The sequence below is a fragment of the Heterodontus francisci genome, chromosome 2 (assembly GCF_036365525.1).
Source record: "Heterodontus francisci isolate sHetFra1 chromosome 2, sHetFra1.hap1, whole genome shotgun sequence".
NCBI lineage: Eukaryota > Metazoa > Chordata > Chondrichthyes > Heterodontiformes > Heterodontidae > Heterodontus > Heterodontus francisci.
In genome coordinates, this window is record NC_090372.1 from 169,709,350 (window position 1) to 169,727,759 (window position 18,410).

An 18,410-nucleotide genomic window follows, 5' to 3' on the forward strand; every position below is an offset into this window, starting at 1 on the left:
CCTCAAACAGCCGCCCCCAATCTAAATGCTTCAGTTCCTGCCTACTATTGTTATAATTAGCCTTCCCCAATTTAGCACCTTCACCCGAGGACTACTCTTATCCTTATCCACAACTACCTTAAAACTTACGGAATTATGGTCACCGTTCCCGAAATGCTCCCCTACTGAAACTTCGACCACCTGGCCGGGCTCATTCCCCAATACCAGGTCCAGTACGGCCCCATCCCTAGTTGGACTGTCTACATATTGTTTCAAGAAGCCCTCCTGGATGCTCCTTACAAATTCTGCCCCATCCAAGCCCCTAGCACTAAGTGAGTCCCAGTCAATATAGGGGAAGTTAAAATCACCCACCGCTACAACCCTGTTACCTTTACATCTTTCCAAAATCTGTCTACATTTCTGCTCCTCTACTTCCTGCTGGCTGTTGGGAGGCCTGTAGTAAACCCCCAACATCGTGACTGCACCCTTCCTATTCCTGAGCTCCACCCATATTGCCTCGCTGCATGACCCTTCCGAGGTGTCCTCCCGCAGTACAGCTGTGATATTCTCCTTAACCAGTAATGCAACTCCCCCACCCCTTTTACATCCCCCTCTATCCTGCCTGAAGCTTCTAAATCCTGGAACATTTAGCTGCCAATCCTGTCCTTCCCTCAACCAGGTCTCTGTAATAGCAACAACATCATAGTTCCAAGTACTAATCCAGCTTTCTACCTAACTCCCTGTACTCCCCCTGCAGGACCTCGTCACTCTCCCTGCCTATGTCGTTGGTACCGATGTGTACCACAACCTCTGGCTGTTCACCCTCCCCCTTCAGAATGCCCCCTGTCCGTTCAGAGACATCCTTGACCCTGGCACCAGGGAGGCAACATACCATCCTGGAGTCTCATTCACGTCTACAGAAGCGCCTATCTGTGCTCCTGACTTTCGAGTCCCCTATAACTATTGCTCTTCTGCGCTTTGTCCCTCCCTGCTGAACAACAGTGCTAGCCGTGGTGCCACTGTTCTGGCTGCTGCTGTTGTTTTCCCCTGATAGGCCATCCTCCCCCCCCAACAGTATCCAAAACGGTATACTTGTTAGAGAGGGGGATAGCCACAGGGGTTTCCTGCACTGACTGCCTGCCCCTTCTAGTGGTCACCCATCTATCTGCCTGCACCTTGGGTGTAACCACTTCCCTCAAATTCCTGTCTATAACGCTTTCTGCCACCTGCATGCTCCTAAGTGCATCCAATTGCTGCTCCAACTGATCCATGCGGTCTGTGAAGAGCTGCAACTGGGTACACTTCCTGCAGATGTAGTCGTCCGGAACGCTGGAAGCGTCACGGACCTCCCACATCTCACAGGTGAAGCACTTTATCCCTCTAACTGATATTTCTCGCTCTAATTAATAAATTAATTTAAAATAAATAAATACTTCTTATATCCTTACTAAATTATGTTACAATTAACTATATGGTCCCTAGTGCTAGATTTCTACTATAAATATTAAATGCTAACTAAATACAGTAATGTCCTCCCTCTGGTTTAGTTCCTCCTCTACTTATTAATTAATTAGTTAATTAGGGTTTTAATCAATTTTTATCAATGTTTTAGTTTCAAATTTAGTGCAGATTCCCTACCAGCCAATCAGGTCACAGCTTTCCTGTGACATCACGTTTTCAGTTTTTTTTAGTTTTTGTTTCAGTTTTTCTAACCAGAGGTAAGTTTTTTTTTATCCTTATCGGTCCGGAACTCCGCCCTCCGAGTCTTCTCCCTGGATATTCAACCTTTCCTCATAAGATAACCCTTTCATCCCAAGAATCAGTCGAGTGAACCTTCTCTAAACTGCTAATGCAATTTTATCCTTTCTTAAGTAAGGAGACCAAAACTGTACACCTCTCCCTCTCCCTGTGCCCCGCAACATCTGCAGCTTGTACTGCAGCTCAACAACTCTGAGCCGAAGTTGCTCAAGCTGCAGACACTTATGACCGGTAACCAAAAACTTGGTCAAAGAGGTTGGGTTTCAAGAGTGTTTTAAAGGATGAGAGAGGGGTAGGGCGATAGAGAGGTTTAGGGTGGGAATTCTTGAGCTTAGGGCCTAAACAGCTGAAGGCACAGCATCCAATAGTAAAGTGTTTGAAATTAGGATGTGCAGGAGGCCAAAATTAGAGATCTCCAAGAGTTTTGTAGGAATGGAGGTGATTTCAGAGATAAGGAGGTGCAAAACCATAGAGGCATTTGAAAACCAGGATTAGAATTTTAAAATTGAGGTGTTGCATGACTGGCAGCCAATGTAAGTCAGCGAGTACAAGGGTGATGGGTGAAGAGGACTTGGCGTAGCAGAAATTTGGATTAGCTCAAGTTCACGAAAGATGCAGACTGGGAGGCAGGCCAAGAAAGCATTGGAACAGTTGAGTCTAGAGATAATGAAGACATTGATGTGGGTTTCAACAGATAACCTGAGGCAGGGCAAAGACGTCCATTCTTCATGTGTGACCCTGAACAGTGAATCCTGATAGGATATTTTACCATACTGGGTATTACAGCTAAATACCAAATTATGTCACCAGCCTTAAGGCCTGGGATCCGAATATCCTGCCAGAAGAAACAGGAACTTACCAGAAGTGGATGTCCCCTTCTGATTTTTCTTGGGCCATCTCAAATACTCTGGTCTGAGGAGATCTCAGCATAAGTCCCACCTTCAGCACCTATATGTTTGGGTGGCCACTTGGATAGATGTAGCGGAAAGTGCAGTGTGAGGCCTGGTGTTGAATTTAGTCGTGCCAGCGCCAGGCCAAAAAGACGAAGGGAAACCTGCCTTGGCCCTTCGGAGCCCTGCGACAAGATTCAATGGTGCTTGGGCAATTAACTGCCTGACAGGAATCCCACCTCAAAGAGCTGCAGGCCAATCAGAGGGCTGGCAACTCAGTAGTATTGGCAGCGATGCCAGGAGCGGTGGCCACTGCTGGTACTACAGGAGCCTGAGCCTAGGACCAGGCCCAGTGCTGGAGCCCAGGACAAGAGCTGGGTGAGTTGGGGTCGCCAGGGCCAGTCAGACAGGCCCTGGCAATAGATGGCAGAGGTTGGGGGAGCGGGTGTTTAGAGTGGGCATTGAGTGCAACATGGGGGTGTTAACAGAAGGACAGCCTTTGCTGCCGGGGGCCCTCTGTGAGCCACTGATTGCCCACGGAGGCCCCCCCCCCACCAGCCTGCAGGGAGGCTGCCTTGATTTACTGGGTGATTGCTGGGAAGAGGCTCTTAAGCTGCTAGTGATTGGTGAGGTGCGAGTGACTGCCCTTGACATCAAGGCAGCATTTGACCGAGTATGTCATCAAGGAGCCCTAGGAAAACTAGAGTCAATGGGAATCAGGGAAATCTCTCCGCTGGCTGGAGTCGTACCTAACGCAAAGGAAGATGGTTTTTGTTGTTGGTCAGTCATCTCAGCTCCAGGTCTTACGACTGTTCAGGACAAAGCCTCCCAATCAAAATATATGATTCTGATTGTGGTGGGAGCAATGTACTGTCAATTCAGTCCTGTTGTTCCACAGGCTGCAGCATATTTCTTTAAGCTTTCCAAATCAGAATAAAAGCAGCCAAATTGAACAATCTAGTAACCCCGAATGAAGTGAACCAAACCAGGTATATTTAGATTTCAACAAATTAACTATTTATTTTAAAAAACTAAAATCTTAAACACTAAGATAAACCAATATCTAATGACCTTATAACTTCTTATTTAAAAATCTATCTCCTGCATTCGCATACATATACTCGGTTTTAAATTAGCTGACCGAAAAATAGAAAAAAAAAATGTTTTTGCAAATTACATTCCTGACGAATGGTCTTCCAATACAACACAGTCAAAGTTCACTTGCAGTCTTCCAAGGTCCGATGAAAACAGAAGATCCTTCCAAAGATAGGGGTTCAACAGTTCGGCTGTTGTAGTATTAAACTTCTTTTTTTCCATCGATGAACACAGCAGATATCAGTAATTTGTTGTGAAACAAAAAAGGTTTTTTCTTATTTTTTATGGAATTAATTCAGCTTGAAGCTTTGTAGAATTTTGAGAGAGAAATAACACAGCTTTTCTTCCTTCAGTTTAAATTGTCTCAGAGCTCTGCTTCTTCCTTCAGTTGCTGGAACAGTCTCTCTCTGCAAACCAGTCTCAGCCAGCCAGTTTTCAAAAGTCAAACTGCAACATTAAATCTCATGTCCTCTCTCTCTCTGGCTGTTGTTTGGCAACCAGAATGCACTCTGGCTTATTGAGCCTCCGGCACCTTCTGCCTTAAAGATGTACAGATCTTTTACCGTTTTAAAGGCGTTGCGCGATATTTCCAAGGAGAGAAAAAAAACACTGGACCGTGACACAGGACATCACTGCAGGAGTTCCTCAGAGTCGTGTCCGAGGCCCAACCATCTTCAGCTGCTTCATCAATGACCTTCCTTCAATCATAAGATCAGAAGTGGGGATGTTCGTTGATGCACAATGTTCAGCAACATTCGCGACTCCTCAGATACTGAAGCAGTCCGTGTAGAAATGCAGCAAGACCTGGACAATATCCAGACTTAGGCTGATAAGTGGCAAGTAGCATTCGCGCCACACAAGTGCCGGGCAATGACCATCTCCAACATGAGAGAATCTAACCATCTCCCCTTGACATTCAACAGCATTACGATTTCTGAATCCCCCACTATCAACATCCAGGGGGTTACCATTGACCAGAAACTGAACTGGAGTAGCCATATAAATACCGTGGCTACAAGAACAGGTCACAAGTGAGGAATCCTGTGGCGAGTAACTCACCTCCTGACTCCTCAAAGCCTGTCCACCATCGACAAGGCATAAGTGAGGAGTGTGATGGAATACTCTCCACTTGCCTGGATGGGTGCAGCTCCAACAACACTCAAGAAGCTCAACACCATCCAGGACAAAGCAGCCCACTTGATTGACACTCCATCCACAAACCTTCACTCCCTCCACCACCGATGCACAGTGGCAGCAGTGTGTAACATCTACAAGATGCACTGCAGCAATGCACCAAGGTTCCTTAAACAGCACTTTCCATACCTGCGACCTCTACCACTTAGAAGGACAAGGGCAGCAGCTGCATGGGAACACCACCACCTGCAAGTTCCCCTCCAAGCCACACACCATCCTGACTTGGTACTTTATCGCCATTCTTTCATTGTCGCTGGGTCAAAATCCTCGAATTTCCTTCCTAACAGCACTGTGGGTATACCTACCCCACATGGACTGCAGCAGTTTAAGAAGGCAACTCGCCATCACCTTTTGAAAGGCAATTAGGGATGGGCAATAAATACTGGCCTGGCCAGCGACACCCACATCCCGTAAAACGAATAAAAAAACAATTGACCTCTGGGCGTGAAGGCGGTCTTCAGCCTTTCCCGCCCCCGGCTTCACTATGGTCTGACGGGAAGGCGACGAGCCCTCCGTCTCCCACCTCCCGTCGTAATTCTGTGGGGCACCCTACCCCCCGCCTCCTGCCTCCTAGCCCGTCTCCTGGGGGCCCGTTAAATTCCGCCCGTGGAGTGCACTTCCCATGCAGGCCAAGGTATGGCTACTTGAAAAGTTGTGGAAATCCTGATATAGAACAGCTGGAGAACGCCTAATGGTTGTACCCTCTTTTTCTTTATATATTTTCTGGGAACTGACCTCAGACTCAGCAGTGAGGAAAGTAGCCCTATATAATTTCATGTATTAACTTTTAGACTGGTAAACTTTAAAAAAACAGAAAATGCTTGAATCTTACCAAATCACAGGCTGTTTTTAATTATAATGTATTTAGTCATTTATTTAAATTAGTAGAATTAAATTGTTAATTTGTAAGGTTGGCACAATAGATAATAATGATGATGGTGCTTTTTGTTATAGGGGATGAAAACAAAATAAATCTCCTGGCACTTGGAGCTATTCCAAGATTGGCTAAACTAATAAACCACAGCGACAAACAAATCCATATGTATGCTACCATGGCATTTGGAGTGATGGCCACTAACAGTAAGTATCTATAAATGGTTTTAATGTTTTTAAAAAAGTGTAAACAAAGTAAGGAACGAAAGCCAGGACACCATCTCAACTGGAAAGAAGAAAATAGAAGACAAAGTAAATCAGGAAACAGTAACTAGATGATGTCAAGCTTGGCTTTAAAATTCCAAATATTATAGGAGCAAGGAAAGATTGATGGAGATGAGCAGCACTACAGTTTTGGGTCCAGCAAAAAACTGATTATGGTTCTGAGGAATCTTAATTCTGCCACTATTATTGTGCTGGTAGGAGGCATAGTTGGAGTTAAAAAGATACAAAACAGAGAGCTGAGAGGAGCACTGAACAAAGTAGTACTGTTAAGAGAGGCAGGAAAAGTCGTGAGTTGGAGGAGGCAAGCTGTGATAGAGAGACTGCCTACTGATAAAGAAGTTTTTTTTTAATGAGGACCACAATTTAAATTATAAATGAACTTCAACTTAATGAGAATTGAATGTTGTCGAGAGGAAACAAGCACCCTAAAATTGCATAATTTGGGGTGGAGCAAGTAATTGTAGTGCAATCCTGGAGGTGAGATAGAATCTATATCCATCAGGCTTTTGCCCATCATGACTTTTTAAAAAAAAATTGAACTTGGGATGTGACCATCACTGAAAAAGCCAGCACCTTTGAACTGCTGCAGTCTATTTGTTGAGCAGGGAGTTCCAGGATTTTGATCCAATGACCGAAGGAACGGTGATATAGTTCCAAGTCAGAATGGTGTGTGACTTGGAGGGGAACTTGCAGATGGTGGTGTCCCCATGCGTCTGCTGCCCTTGTTTGTCTAGGTGGTAGAGGTCGCAGGTTTGGAAGGTGCTGTCGAAGGAGTCTTGGCAAGTTGCTGCAGTGCATTTTGTAGATGATGCACACTGCTGCCACTGTGCTCTGGTGGTAGAGAGGTTGAATGTTTAAGGTGATGGATGGTATGCTGACCAAGTGCGCTGCTTTGTCTTGGATGGTGTTGAGCTTCTTGAGTGTTGTTGGAGGCAGTGGTCACTTTCATAGCCACTAATGTTGCATAGCCACCAGGTCCAGCAGTGAGGAAGTCTTCTAGGAGGCTGCAGATGTCTGCCACTACCTGAGTCAACCACCTGAGTGGTCTCGGAAACTAAACCTCTGACTGTACAGCGTTGTGGGTAGTGCCTCCTGTCACTTCGATCCTCGTGCTGCACCCCTCTCTGCTCACTGCTGCAGGTCTCAACAGCTGGCTGTTCTTGCACATCCTCCAAGGTCCAATCTAAGGCAAACAATGTGCCACCCATCCTAATCTGAGTCTGAAAATCTCCAAAGTGTAGAAACTAACCTCTCACCACAAGTACTAAGAACAAACAAAGAACAGTACAGCACAGGAACAAGCCATTCGGCCCTCCAAGCCTGCGCCGATCTTGATGACTGTCTAAACTACAACCTTCTGCACTTCCGGGGACCGTATCCCTCTATTCCCATCCTATTCATGTATTTGTCAAGATGCCTCTTAAACGTCGCTATCTTACCTGCTTCCACCACCTCCTCCGGCAGCAAGTTCCAGGCACTCACCACCCTCTGTGTAAAGAACTTGCCTCGCACATCCCCTCTAAACTTTTCCCTTCGCACCTTAAACCTATGTCCCATAGTAACTGACTCTTCCACCCTGGCAAAAAGCTTCCGACTATCCACTCTGTCCATGCCACTCATAACTTTGTAAACCTCTATCATGTCGCCCCTCCACCTCCGATGTTCCAGTTAAAACAATCAGAGTTTATCAAACCTCTCCTCATACCTAATGCCCTCCAGACCAGGCAACATCCTGGTAAACCTCTTCTGTACCCTCTCCAAAGCCTCCACGTCCTTCAGGTAGTGTGGCGTAGTTTGTAGTGGTAGATAAGAAAGCAGCTGTGAGTATTTATTGCAGTATTTGCCTGACTTCTAATTTTTCTTATTCTTTCATGAGATGTAGGCATCGCTGGCAAGGCCAGCATTTGTTGCCCATCCTTAACTTCCTTTGACAACTGAGTGGCTTGCCATTTCAGAGAGTTAAAAGTCTCTCTGTGGGTCTGGAGTCACATGTAGGCCAGACCAGGTAAGGACGGCAGATTTCCTTCCCTAAACTACGTTGGTGAACCTGATGGGTTTTTACGACAATCAATGATAGTTTCATGGTACCATTACTGAGACTAGCTTTTAATTCCAGATTTAAAAAAAAAATTAATTAATTGAATTTAAATTCAAAACTGGCATGATGGGATTTGAACCCATGTCCTCAGGGCATTAGCCTGGGCCTCTGGATTACTAGTCCAGTGCCATTACCACTGCTCCACCATCTCCGCTCTGAGACCCCTGCATTGCTGTTGTGTTCTCACATTGGTTTCCATGGCTAGTTTCATGAAACACGGAAACCCATGGAAACTGCATTAAATTCAATTGTACATTGAAGTATTACTTTAGTGGATTGGTTAATACATTAAATCTCTGGAGTAGGTTGCACATAAACTGCTGAATGTGCCTGAATTAAACCTGGTAATCAGTGTGTTGAAGTAAACCTCTGGTTGCGATTGCATCTTTGGCTACTTTAATCCAGCACCTAAATGCATGGCCTGCTCCGTGTTAAAACTCCATCTTTTGTTTCTTTTTGAGTAATTATTTGTAACACCTTTGAATACAGTATCCTTTGGTTGCAGCAGTTCTGCTTTGGTAAAGTGAGTAAAAATACTTAAAGCTGTTGATTCATTTTTCTCCATGCAGATGTTTTCATTTTTTTCAGGTGAAGTTCGAAAATCAATGAGGCAGCTGGATTTTCTACCATCCATAATTGCATGTCTAGCTCCAGATGGTAATTCTAAATTTTTCTTTTATCATTAGGAATACACAAATAGCATAATTCAGAGAAAAAAATTCTGAAGAGAGAGGGAATGTGGTTCTGTCCAGGCAATTGCTTCTGTTAAATAACCTATTGTTCTGCTAGCAAAGTGTGCTGATATCACCTACAAAATGTAATTCTAGTCTGCTTTTGTTACTAATTAAATGCAGAAAATGCTGAAAATACTCAGCAGGTCAGGCAGCGTCTGTGGAGAAAGAAATAGAGTTAATATTTCAGGTCAATGATTTTCATAGAGTCATAGCATCATTATGGCATAGAAGAAGGCCACTGAGTCCATGTTGGCTCCCTGTAGAGCAATGCAATCAGTCTCAGTGCCCTGCTCTATCCCCGTAGCCCTCTTTCATCAGAACTGGGAAAAGTTAGAAATGTAATAGGTTTAAGCAAGTAAAAGAAGGAAGAGTAGAAAAAGAACAAAAGGGAAGGTTTGTGATAGGGTGGAGGACAGAAGAGATTAAATGACAAATGTGTTGATGGTGCAGGTAAAGAAACAAGACATGTGTCTAGAGGAGGTGTGAATGGCAGAATGATGAATAGCTGCTATCTTTATTTTTATTTTATTTTCATTTAGAGATACAGCACTGAAACAGGCCCTTTGGCCCACCCACGGAAGCAAAAAAAATAAAAAACGAGTCAAACCAAAACATGCAAAGAAAAAGAAACAAGGGCGGGGTGGTGGGGCAGAAATTACGGTCTGAAATTGTTGAACTCAATGTTGAGTCCAGAAGGCTGTAAAGTGCCTAATGGAAAGATGAGGTGCTATTCCTCAAACTTACATTAAACTTCATTGGAACGCTGCAGTAGCTCAGCTCATTTTAACTAAGGCAGCTCATTAGCACTTTACTTCTGGATTTGGTGTCCAGTGAATGGCAGCAGGTGTGATGAGCACCTGCGTGATGTGATCACAACTCCAGTATTTAAAGGGACAATCCAAAGATGGAATTTGAAGGAATTGGAATTGGAAACATCAGAAGTGAAAGTTTAATAATGGATTCCAGATGGGAAAAGCCAGCACTGCGGTTCAATGACGCCTCACTTGACGTGCTGTTGGGTTCAGTTAAGAGTTGTAGAGAGATACTCTTCCCCAGCAATGGGAGGTAGAAACCTACTGCTGACACCAAGAAGATGTGGCTGGAGGTGACCTCGGAAGGCAGCAGCAGGAATGTAGTGTCCCGCTCATGGATTCAGTGCAGGAAGTGCTTTAAGGATATAACCAGGTCTGGAAAGGTTACTACTGTTGCACATTTTCCTCTATGCTGTGGTGCACATAACCCCACCCCCACACTCTTCCTTCTCGAGTGGTTATCCCTTGTCTCCTAGCAGCCACTGCTTAAGTCTACTTGCTGGTCCAAAGATTTTTTTTATTCTTCCATGGGATGTGGGTGTCACTGGCAAGGCCAGCAATTGTTGCCCATTAAAGGCCTGCTCGGGTCTGGAAAAAAAAACCTGACTCTAGCCGGACAGAACTACATCGGACCTGAGCCCACCCGGCCCGAGTCCTTCCATTTTTTCCCGCACCCGACCCGACCCGACCCAACCCGAGCCCGACCCGACCATAGTGCACTCACTGTACTTACCACTTTTGGATGGATGGAATGCAGCACTGCTGCAGCATGAGCGCGATGACGTCATAGAGATGCTCACTGCGCAGACTCAGAGTCTGTGGAGTACTGTGTGTGTCTGACCCGACCTGAGCCTGACACATGTCGTCGGGTCCCGTTAGGTTTGGGTCGGGTAGCAGGCCTTTATTGCCCATCCCTAATTGCCCTTGACAACTGAGTGGCTTGCTTGGCATTTCAGAGGGCAGCTAAGAATCAACCACATTGCTGTGAGTCTGGAGTCACATAGAGGCCAGACCAGGTAAGGACAGTAGATTTCCTTCCCTGAAGGCCATTCGTGAACCAGATGGGTTTTTAGGACAATCAATGATAGTTTTATGGCACTATTACTGAGACCAGCTTTCAATTGCATTTTTTAAATTAATTAATTTAGCTTATTAATTAATTGAATTTAGATTCCACCAGCTGCCATGGTGGGATTTAAATCCGTGTCCCCAGGCATTGGCCTGGGCCTCTGGATTACTAGTTCAGTGACATTACCACTACACCACCATCTCCTCCAAGTCAGAGAGCTTGAACTGCTACAGGACAGAAGCATCATGGCAGCTTCCCGAGAATTTTGCGTCCATCTGCATAACTATCATTTTGTGGTTGTACACCAGCTGCATATTGATAGAGTGGAAGCCCTTGCAGTTGATGAATACTCAGTTGATGAATACTCCTGTTTTCTCTGGGGGTGCCTGGATTACCAAGTGTGTGTATTTGATGATGTCCTGCCTCTGTGGGGAACCAGCCAGAGATGCAAACCTGAGTGCCCGCTCCTTCTGATTGGAGTCATTGCAGGCGAAGAATTGCTGACTCTGGTAAATGGCCCGTCTGTCACCTGTTTTATGCATTTGTGGGTAGCAGATTGTGAACTCCTGGTGACACCCACTGATAATGCATGGTCAGGAGGTCCAGCAGGCAGCAGGTCTTCTTCTAAGAGGCTGTGAATGTCTGTCACCACTTGATGCAACAATTTGAGCCTGCTGAAACACTGCTGTTTGGACATGTCAAGGAAACTCCGCCTCTGTCTGTACAACCTGTTTCGTGGGTAGTTCCTCCAGTAAGCTAGCCCCCTCTCTAGTGCTGTTCCCCCCCCCCAACCCCCGACCTCTCTGCTGTTCAGTTACAGGTCTCTTAAGGGTAGGCTGTTGCTGGTCATATTGATAATGTCCGAAGCCCAATCTTAGGCAGCCAAAGTCCCATTCATCCTGCTATGATTCAGGAAACATCTAAAGTGTAGTATCATGCAGGCCCCCTGCCAAGAATGAGGCATATTAATTTTGTCATATGAACATGGATTTTAAACTTGCTGGGAAGAAGAGAGGATCTGTTACAAGGACTGCCAGACACATAGTTGAAAAACGTTTGCATACAGACAGTGCTTGTGGAGCCAAAAGGACCATTCCTTGACACATTCAACCCACAATGGATTTTGATCACCAGATATTGAAGGTGTAAGGAAGAGCATTCCAGAGACTGCTAAGGTGATACAATCCACAAAAGACAGGACTGGTTAAACCTGCTGGTCACATGAGTAACTGGATGGTCCAGGGTTTTTTGAACTGAGAAAGACTGTTTGCTCCTGGAGTGAGAAGACCTCTCCTGTCTGCTCCCATCTCTTTCTCACAAGCCTCTGGACCAACTGAGGACACATGAACTTCAAGAGAGGAAAGTTTCCTACATCGAACAAGGATTAAGAAGAATACTGGGACCCAACGAAAAGCAAGACCTACCTACTATCAAGGACTTTACAGCGAGCTCATAGAACAGTAACCAAAAGCATCTTCAGATATTGCCTCAAACTTTTCCACTTTATTTCTTCTGCTCTTTTCTGTCTCTGTCTGCATGTGTGTATCGCATCTGCATGCTAGCATGGGCGTGTCGTGTATCCGTAGGCGTTAACCGAATTATAGTTTAAGTTTAATAAAGTTCAATCTTTTTTTCTTTAAACCTAAGAAAACCTGTAAGTTTATTTGCCTTATAATTGGAAGTTATAAGTTGGGGGAGCTAAAAAAAACAGTGTGTTTAAAATTAAACTCTGTTATGGTAAGACCAGATGAAGGATGAGAGGGAACACTAGACCTCTTTCTCACTGGGTTGTAACAGTAGAAAGTAAACTCTCAGACATTTTCCCACTATCAGGTAAGAAAGCAGATGTGAGTGTGAGTATTTATTACGGCAAATCCATGATTTTGATTCAGATAGCCCAGCTGCCATTGTCTTCTCGCTTTGGTTTAACTGTTAAGGTTCAGGAAACCCTGTGGATGTGGCGTTAAATTTGAAAGTGAGTTGAAATATCACTCCAGTTGAGCGATTAGCATACATTAATAGATAATCTCCCCTCCTGTGGGGTTGCTTGCAAGCAGTGTAACAAGCTCAAATTAAAAGCAGAAGTTGGCAAGTTGGATTTGGCTTCCAGATGCGTTCGAATTTTTGTCCGTTTCAATCTCCACCTGCAATCAAACCTATGCACTCGTCCAGATTAAAATTCCCCACTTAGAGACAACAGCATAGAAACAGGCCGCTGGGCCCTGTTACACAGTGTCTACACTTATGCTGCATGAGCCTCTTCCCATCTCTCTTCACCTAACCTCATCAGCATATACTTCTATTCCTTTCTCCCTCATGTGCTTATCTAGCTTCCCTTTACGTGCATCTATGCTATTCTCATCGAGAGCTCCTTGTGGTATTGAGTTCCACACTTTGTCTGGAACTCACTGCCTGAACGTTTCTGCCTGTGCCACCTTATCGCATTTAAATAAAATAGTTGGATGTGCACTTGTGCCATAACCTACAGGGCTACAGACCAAGAGATGGAAAGTGGGATTAGGCTGGATAACTCTCTTGGCTGGTACAAACACGATGGGCCGAATTACCTTTATCTGTGCTGTAAATTTTCTATGTTTCTCTGTTCTATTTTTATTCTTCATGTAAAGAAGTTTCTCCTGAATTCCTAATTGGATTTATTTGTGACTATTATATTTATGACTCTAGCTTTGAACTCCCCCACAAGTGGAAACATTTTGGTCCATGTCTACTATATCAAACCTTCCATTAATTGGAAAGATCGCTATCACGTCACCCCTCAGACTTCTCTGTTCTAGAGAAAAGAGGCCCAGCTTGTTGATCAACTTTGTGAATCTATTTTGCTGTTTTTCCAGTAACTCTATATTCTTTTTATAATGTGGAGACCAGAAATGTTCACAGTACTCCATGTGTTGTCTAACTGAGGTTCTACAAAAGTTTAACATAACTTTTCTGCTGTTAAATTCTGTTCCTCTGGAAATAAACCCTATTACTTTGTTTTTTTATAGCCTTATTAACTTACATTGCTAATTTTAATGCTTTGTACCCCTAAATTCTTTTGCTTCTGTCTCATTTGTTAGCAATGTTAAAGCCCACAGGACTAAAGAGACAGTAGAAGCATGGATATACAATTAAAGGGACAGCAAGCAGAGAATAGAGGTGAACGGTTGCTTTTCAGACTGGAGAAAAGTGTACAGTGTGCATCTCCCAGGGGTAGCTATTAGGACCACTGTTCTTTTTGGCATATATATTATATATTCTCTTGGGTATACAGAGCATAATTTCAATGATTGCCGATGATATGAAACTCGGAAATGTAAAAAATGGGGAGGATGGTAACAGGCTTTAGGAGGACATACAGTTTAAGTGGGCAGACACATAGCAGGTAAAATTTAATGCAGAGAAGTGTAAAGTGATGCATTTTGGTAGGAAGAATGAGGAAAAGCAATAGGAACTAAATGATACAATTGTAAAGGGCGTGCAGGAACAGAGATGCCTGGGGTGTATTTACATAAATCTTTGAAGGGCATCGTTGGCCAGGCCAGCATTTATTGCCTATCCCTAATTGCCCATGAGAACCTGCCAAAAGACTTGCAGGTTGATAGGTAAATTGGCCATTATAAATTGCCCCTAGTATAGGTAGGTGGTAGGGAAATATAGGGACAGGTGAGGATATGGTAGGAATATGGGATTAGTGTTGGATTAGTATAAATGGGTGGTTAATGGTCGGCACAGACTTGGTGGGCCGAAGGGCCTGTTTCAGTGCTGTATCTCTAAATCAAAAAAAATCAAAAAATCAAATCAGAAGGTGGTGGTGAGCTGCCTTCTTGAACCGCTGCACTCCATTGGGTAGGTACACCCACAGTGCTATTTGGACGGGAGTTCCAGGATTTGACCCAGCGACAGTGAAGGAACGGCGATATAGTTCCAAGTCAGGATGGTGAGTGGCTTGGAGGGGAACTTGCAGGTGGTGGTGTTCTCATGCATCTGCTGCCCTTGTCCTTTGGGTGGTAGAGGTCACGGGTTTGGAGGGTGCTGCCTGAGTAGCCTTGGCGCGTTCCTCACTATTAACTAAAATCCCCAATTTGTTATTGTCTGGAAAGTTTGCAACTTGAGTCCAGATAGTTAATGTAAATTGTGAACAATAATGGTTCCAGTATCGATCTCAAGGAACACCATTTCCATTTTTTTTTAATTTGAGTACCTACCCTAACCCCTACTCTCTGTTTCCTGTTTAATGCTATCTACTATCCATTCTGCTACTTATCCTTTAGGCATGAGTCTATCTTATTGAAGTTCTTTTGAAAATCCAATATATTACATCTACTGCATTATCCTTGCCTACTGTTTCTATTACTTCTTCAAAGAACTCAATAAAGTTGGTGAAGCGTGACCTTCACTTTTGAGATCTGTGCTGATTACTCTTCATGAGATTTTTGGTTTCTAGATGATTTTCTATCACATCTTTAATAAAAAAATTGCATTATCTTTCCTACCACTTAACTGGCCAAAAGTTCCCTGGACTTGTTCAATCTCCCTTTTTAAATATCGGAGTAACATTAGCTGCCTGCCAGTCACTTGGCACTATTCCCGTTTCTAATTAATTTTTATATAATAGTGCCTCTGCTGTCTCTCTTTATATCTTTTTTGATCTCTTGTGAGTCTCCCTGATAAATACTGAGCCAAACTAACTATTCTATATTTTTGATATTTCATTGTCGTTAACTGTGAGTTTATCTTGTGTATTCCTTAGTTGTCCTATCCCTATCCTGATTTTCCTTTTGTTATTTATGTATCTGTAGAATACAGTTTCTTTTTACATTTTTTGATGGCTTAATTTTGTAGTTCCTCTTTGTGTTCCTATTTCTTTTTACTTTCTTAACCTTTTTGCACTGTTGTTTTCTCATTCTCTCCCTTATTGGTTAATTTGTTTTTGTTTTTAGAGGAATATATTTCTGCTGAACTATTAAGGAATATGGGGCAAGGGTGGGTTTATGGAGTTAGGTCTCAGTTCATCCATGATCTCACTGAATGGCTGAATAGGCTCGAGGAAGTAATTGGCCTACTCCTGTTCCAATGTTCTTATGAACTTTATTGATCACTTTTTAAAATAGTTCACACTGCATAACTATGTCAACATATTTTTTCAGTTTATCTTTCCTAGTTCCATTCTCATCCCCTTACAGTTAGCTTTTTTACTTTGTCTTATTTTTAAATTATTTTAAACTTTATTGTTATAATTGCTATTATCTAGATATTCTATGTTTACTTCTCTTATCTTCCCTAGTTTACTTCACATTACCAGATCCAGCAGTGGCTCTTTAGTTGGAGTTTTTACAAGTTCGGTAAGAAAAGAGTTATGAACACACAGTAAAAAATTAATTCCTTTTTCCCCTCCCCTACCTCTTCTTTCCAATCTGTTTGCAGGTAGTTAAAATCTCCCATGTTTATAATACTAGGCCTTTTACTCATTTCAATGATTTGTTTACATATTTCTTCCTCCACTTCCCTTCCACTATTGAGTGGTCTGAAGAATGCTGCTGTTAGTGTGATTCCATCACCCTCAACACCCTTTCCCCTTCTCCTGGCAACTTTCCATGCAAGCACTGGAGATGCAACATCTGTCCTTTTGCTACATCCCCTGCCCACTATCCAGGGCCCCAAACACTCCTTCTAAGTGAAACAGGGATTTACATGTACTTCTTTCAACTTAGTAGACTGTATTCACTGCTCATGATGTGGTCTCCTCTACAATATGAAGATCAAACGAAAACTGGGTGGTTGCTTTGCTGAACAACTCTATTCCGTCCACAAACGTGACCCTGAGCTTCCAGTCGCTTATCACTTTAATTCTCCACCCCATTTCGACTCTGACCTGTCTTTCCTCTGCCTCCAACACTATTCCAAGGAATCTCAACAGTAGTTTTAGGGACAGCACCTCATCTTTCATTGGGAACTTAACTTTCTGGGCTAAACATTCAATTCAACAACTTCAGATCATAACCACTGCTCCCATTTTCTCAGACAGCAGATACTGGTAATGGTTCTGTTATCATTTACACCTGCTGTAAACCTATCTTTGTTTCTTTATTATCCCAATACCACCTCCTCGTTACCTTGCGCCATCAGCCCTTTTGGCATTTAATTGTAGCTGGCCTCTACCCTATCACAGAACTTCCTGTATGTTCTTTCCTCCCCCTAATTTTAACTGGGTCTGTACTTGCTTATGAACTATTAAATCACTAACAACTTCCTGTTCTGATACAAGGTCATTGACCTGAAACATTAACTTTGTTTCTTTCTGCACAGATGCTGTCTGACCTGCTGCATCTTCAGCATTTTCTGGTTTTATTTCAGATTTCCAGCACCTGCAGGGTTTTGCTTTTGTTAGGCTTTTCTTCCCTTGCAGTTCATTCCCTTTACTGATGGAATTATTCTTTCTGTTTTTCTTTGCACTCTAAACAATGCATGCATATTCCTTTTGAAATGTGGCAACGAGAAATGCACAGAGTATTGCAAGTGAGGTCTGACTAGCGCATTGTAAAGCCTTAATATAACCTCTGTTATGCTCTATTGTTCTGGCTCTCTAACCCAAAATTTATATTTGCTTCTGCACATTGTCATGGCCTTGAAAGTGATTGTACTACTATCACTCCCAGGTCCTTTTCTAAGTTTTCGTATGCTGTTTCGTTTCCCAACAGGATGGTAAACAACTACTTTTTTCCCCCTTCTAATATGCAATACCTTACATTTGCCAATATTATATTTTAATACTTGCCATTCATCTGTCCAATTGCATAGCTGGGCTAAATCCTTCTGCAACATTCTACACTGCACTCCCTACTTTAATAATGGGTAGAAGTTTAGCAAGCTTACAACTGACTTCTGTGTCCACATTATTTATGTACATGAGGAATAAAAAATGGATAATCACTGCCTGCTGCCACTGACATTCTGCCTCACCAAATTCAGCAGAATTTCCTGTTAGGACCAGGTGAGAAAGAGGTCTAGAGGTTCCCTTTCAGCCTCCACCTGGTCTTACTGTAAAAGGGTTTTATTTTTAAACACACTGTATTTTTACCTCCCCCTTGGTGAATCCTTGTTCACCACTTTCCAATTATAAGGCAAGGAAATGAGCACAAACAGACTTTCTTAGGTTTAAAGAAGAAAAATGAAATTTATTAAAACTTAAACTTTAAGTCGATTAACGCCTACGGATACACGATGTACCCACGCTAGCATGCATATGCGATACACACATGCAAATAGGGACAGAAAAGACCAGAAGAAAAATAAAGTGGAGAAGTTTGAGGCAATTTCTGAAAAGTTTCTTGTTACTGTGCTTCGTGCTCACTGTAGAGTCCTTTTGTAGGTAGTTCTTGGAGGTAATTCTTGTTTTTCGTTAGGACCCAGTATTCTTCTTAAATCTTGTTCACTGTAGGAGACTTTTCTTTCTTGTCTTCAGTGGATTCTGAAGCTGGTAAGAAAGAGATGAGAGCAGACAAGAGAAGAGGAGGTCTACTTCAGTCCAGGAGCCAAGAGCTTTCTGTCTTCAAACACACTTTCTCCAATTTAAAACTCCAGTTCAAAACTCTGCAAGAGCCAGTTAGTCATGTGACTAAACTG

At 43.2% G+C, this 18,410-nt stretch overlaps 1 protein-coding gene across 6 annotated transcripts in view; it reads left to right on the forward strand.

The window, feature by feature from the left end:
* The window catches only part of armc3 (armadillo repeat containing 3), a 258,598-nt gene that overhangs the window by 69,411 nt on the left and 170,777 nt on the right, over window positions 1-18,410 (forward strand). For all 6 annotated transcript variants that reach the window (XM_068013721.1, XM_068013745.1, XM_068013732.1 and 3 more), the window contains 2 exons: window positions 5,871-5,996; window positions 8,761-8,829. In XM_068013721.1, coding sequence (XP_067869822.1) covers window positions 5,871-5,996; window positions 8,761-8,829 — 195 coding nt within the window. The remainder of the gene's footprint in view (window positions 1-5,870; window positions 5,997-8,760; window positions 8,830-18,410) is intronic.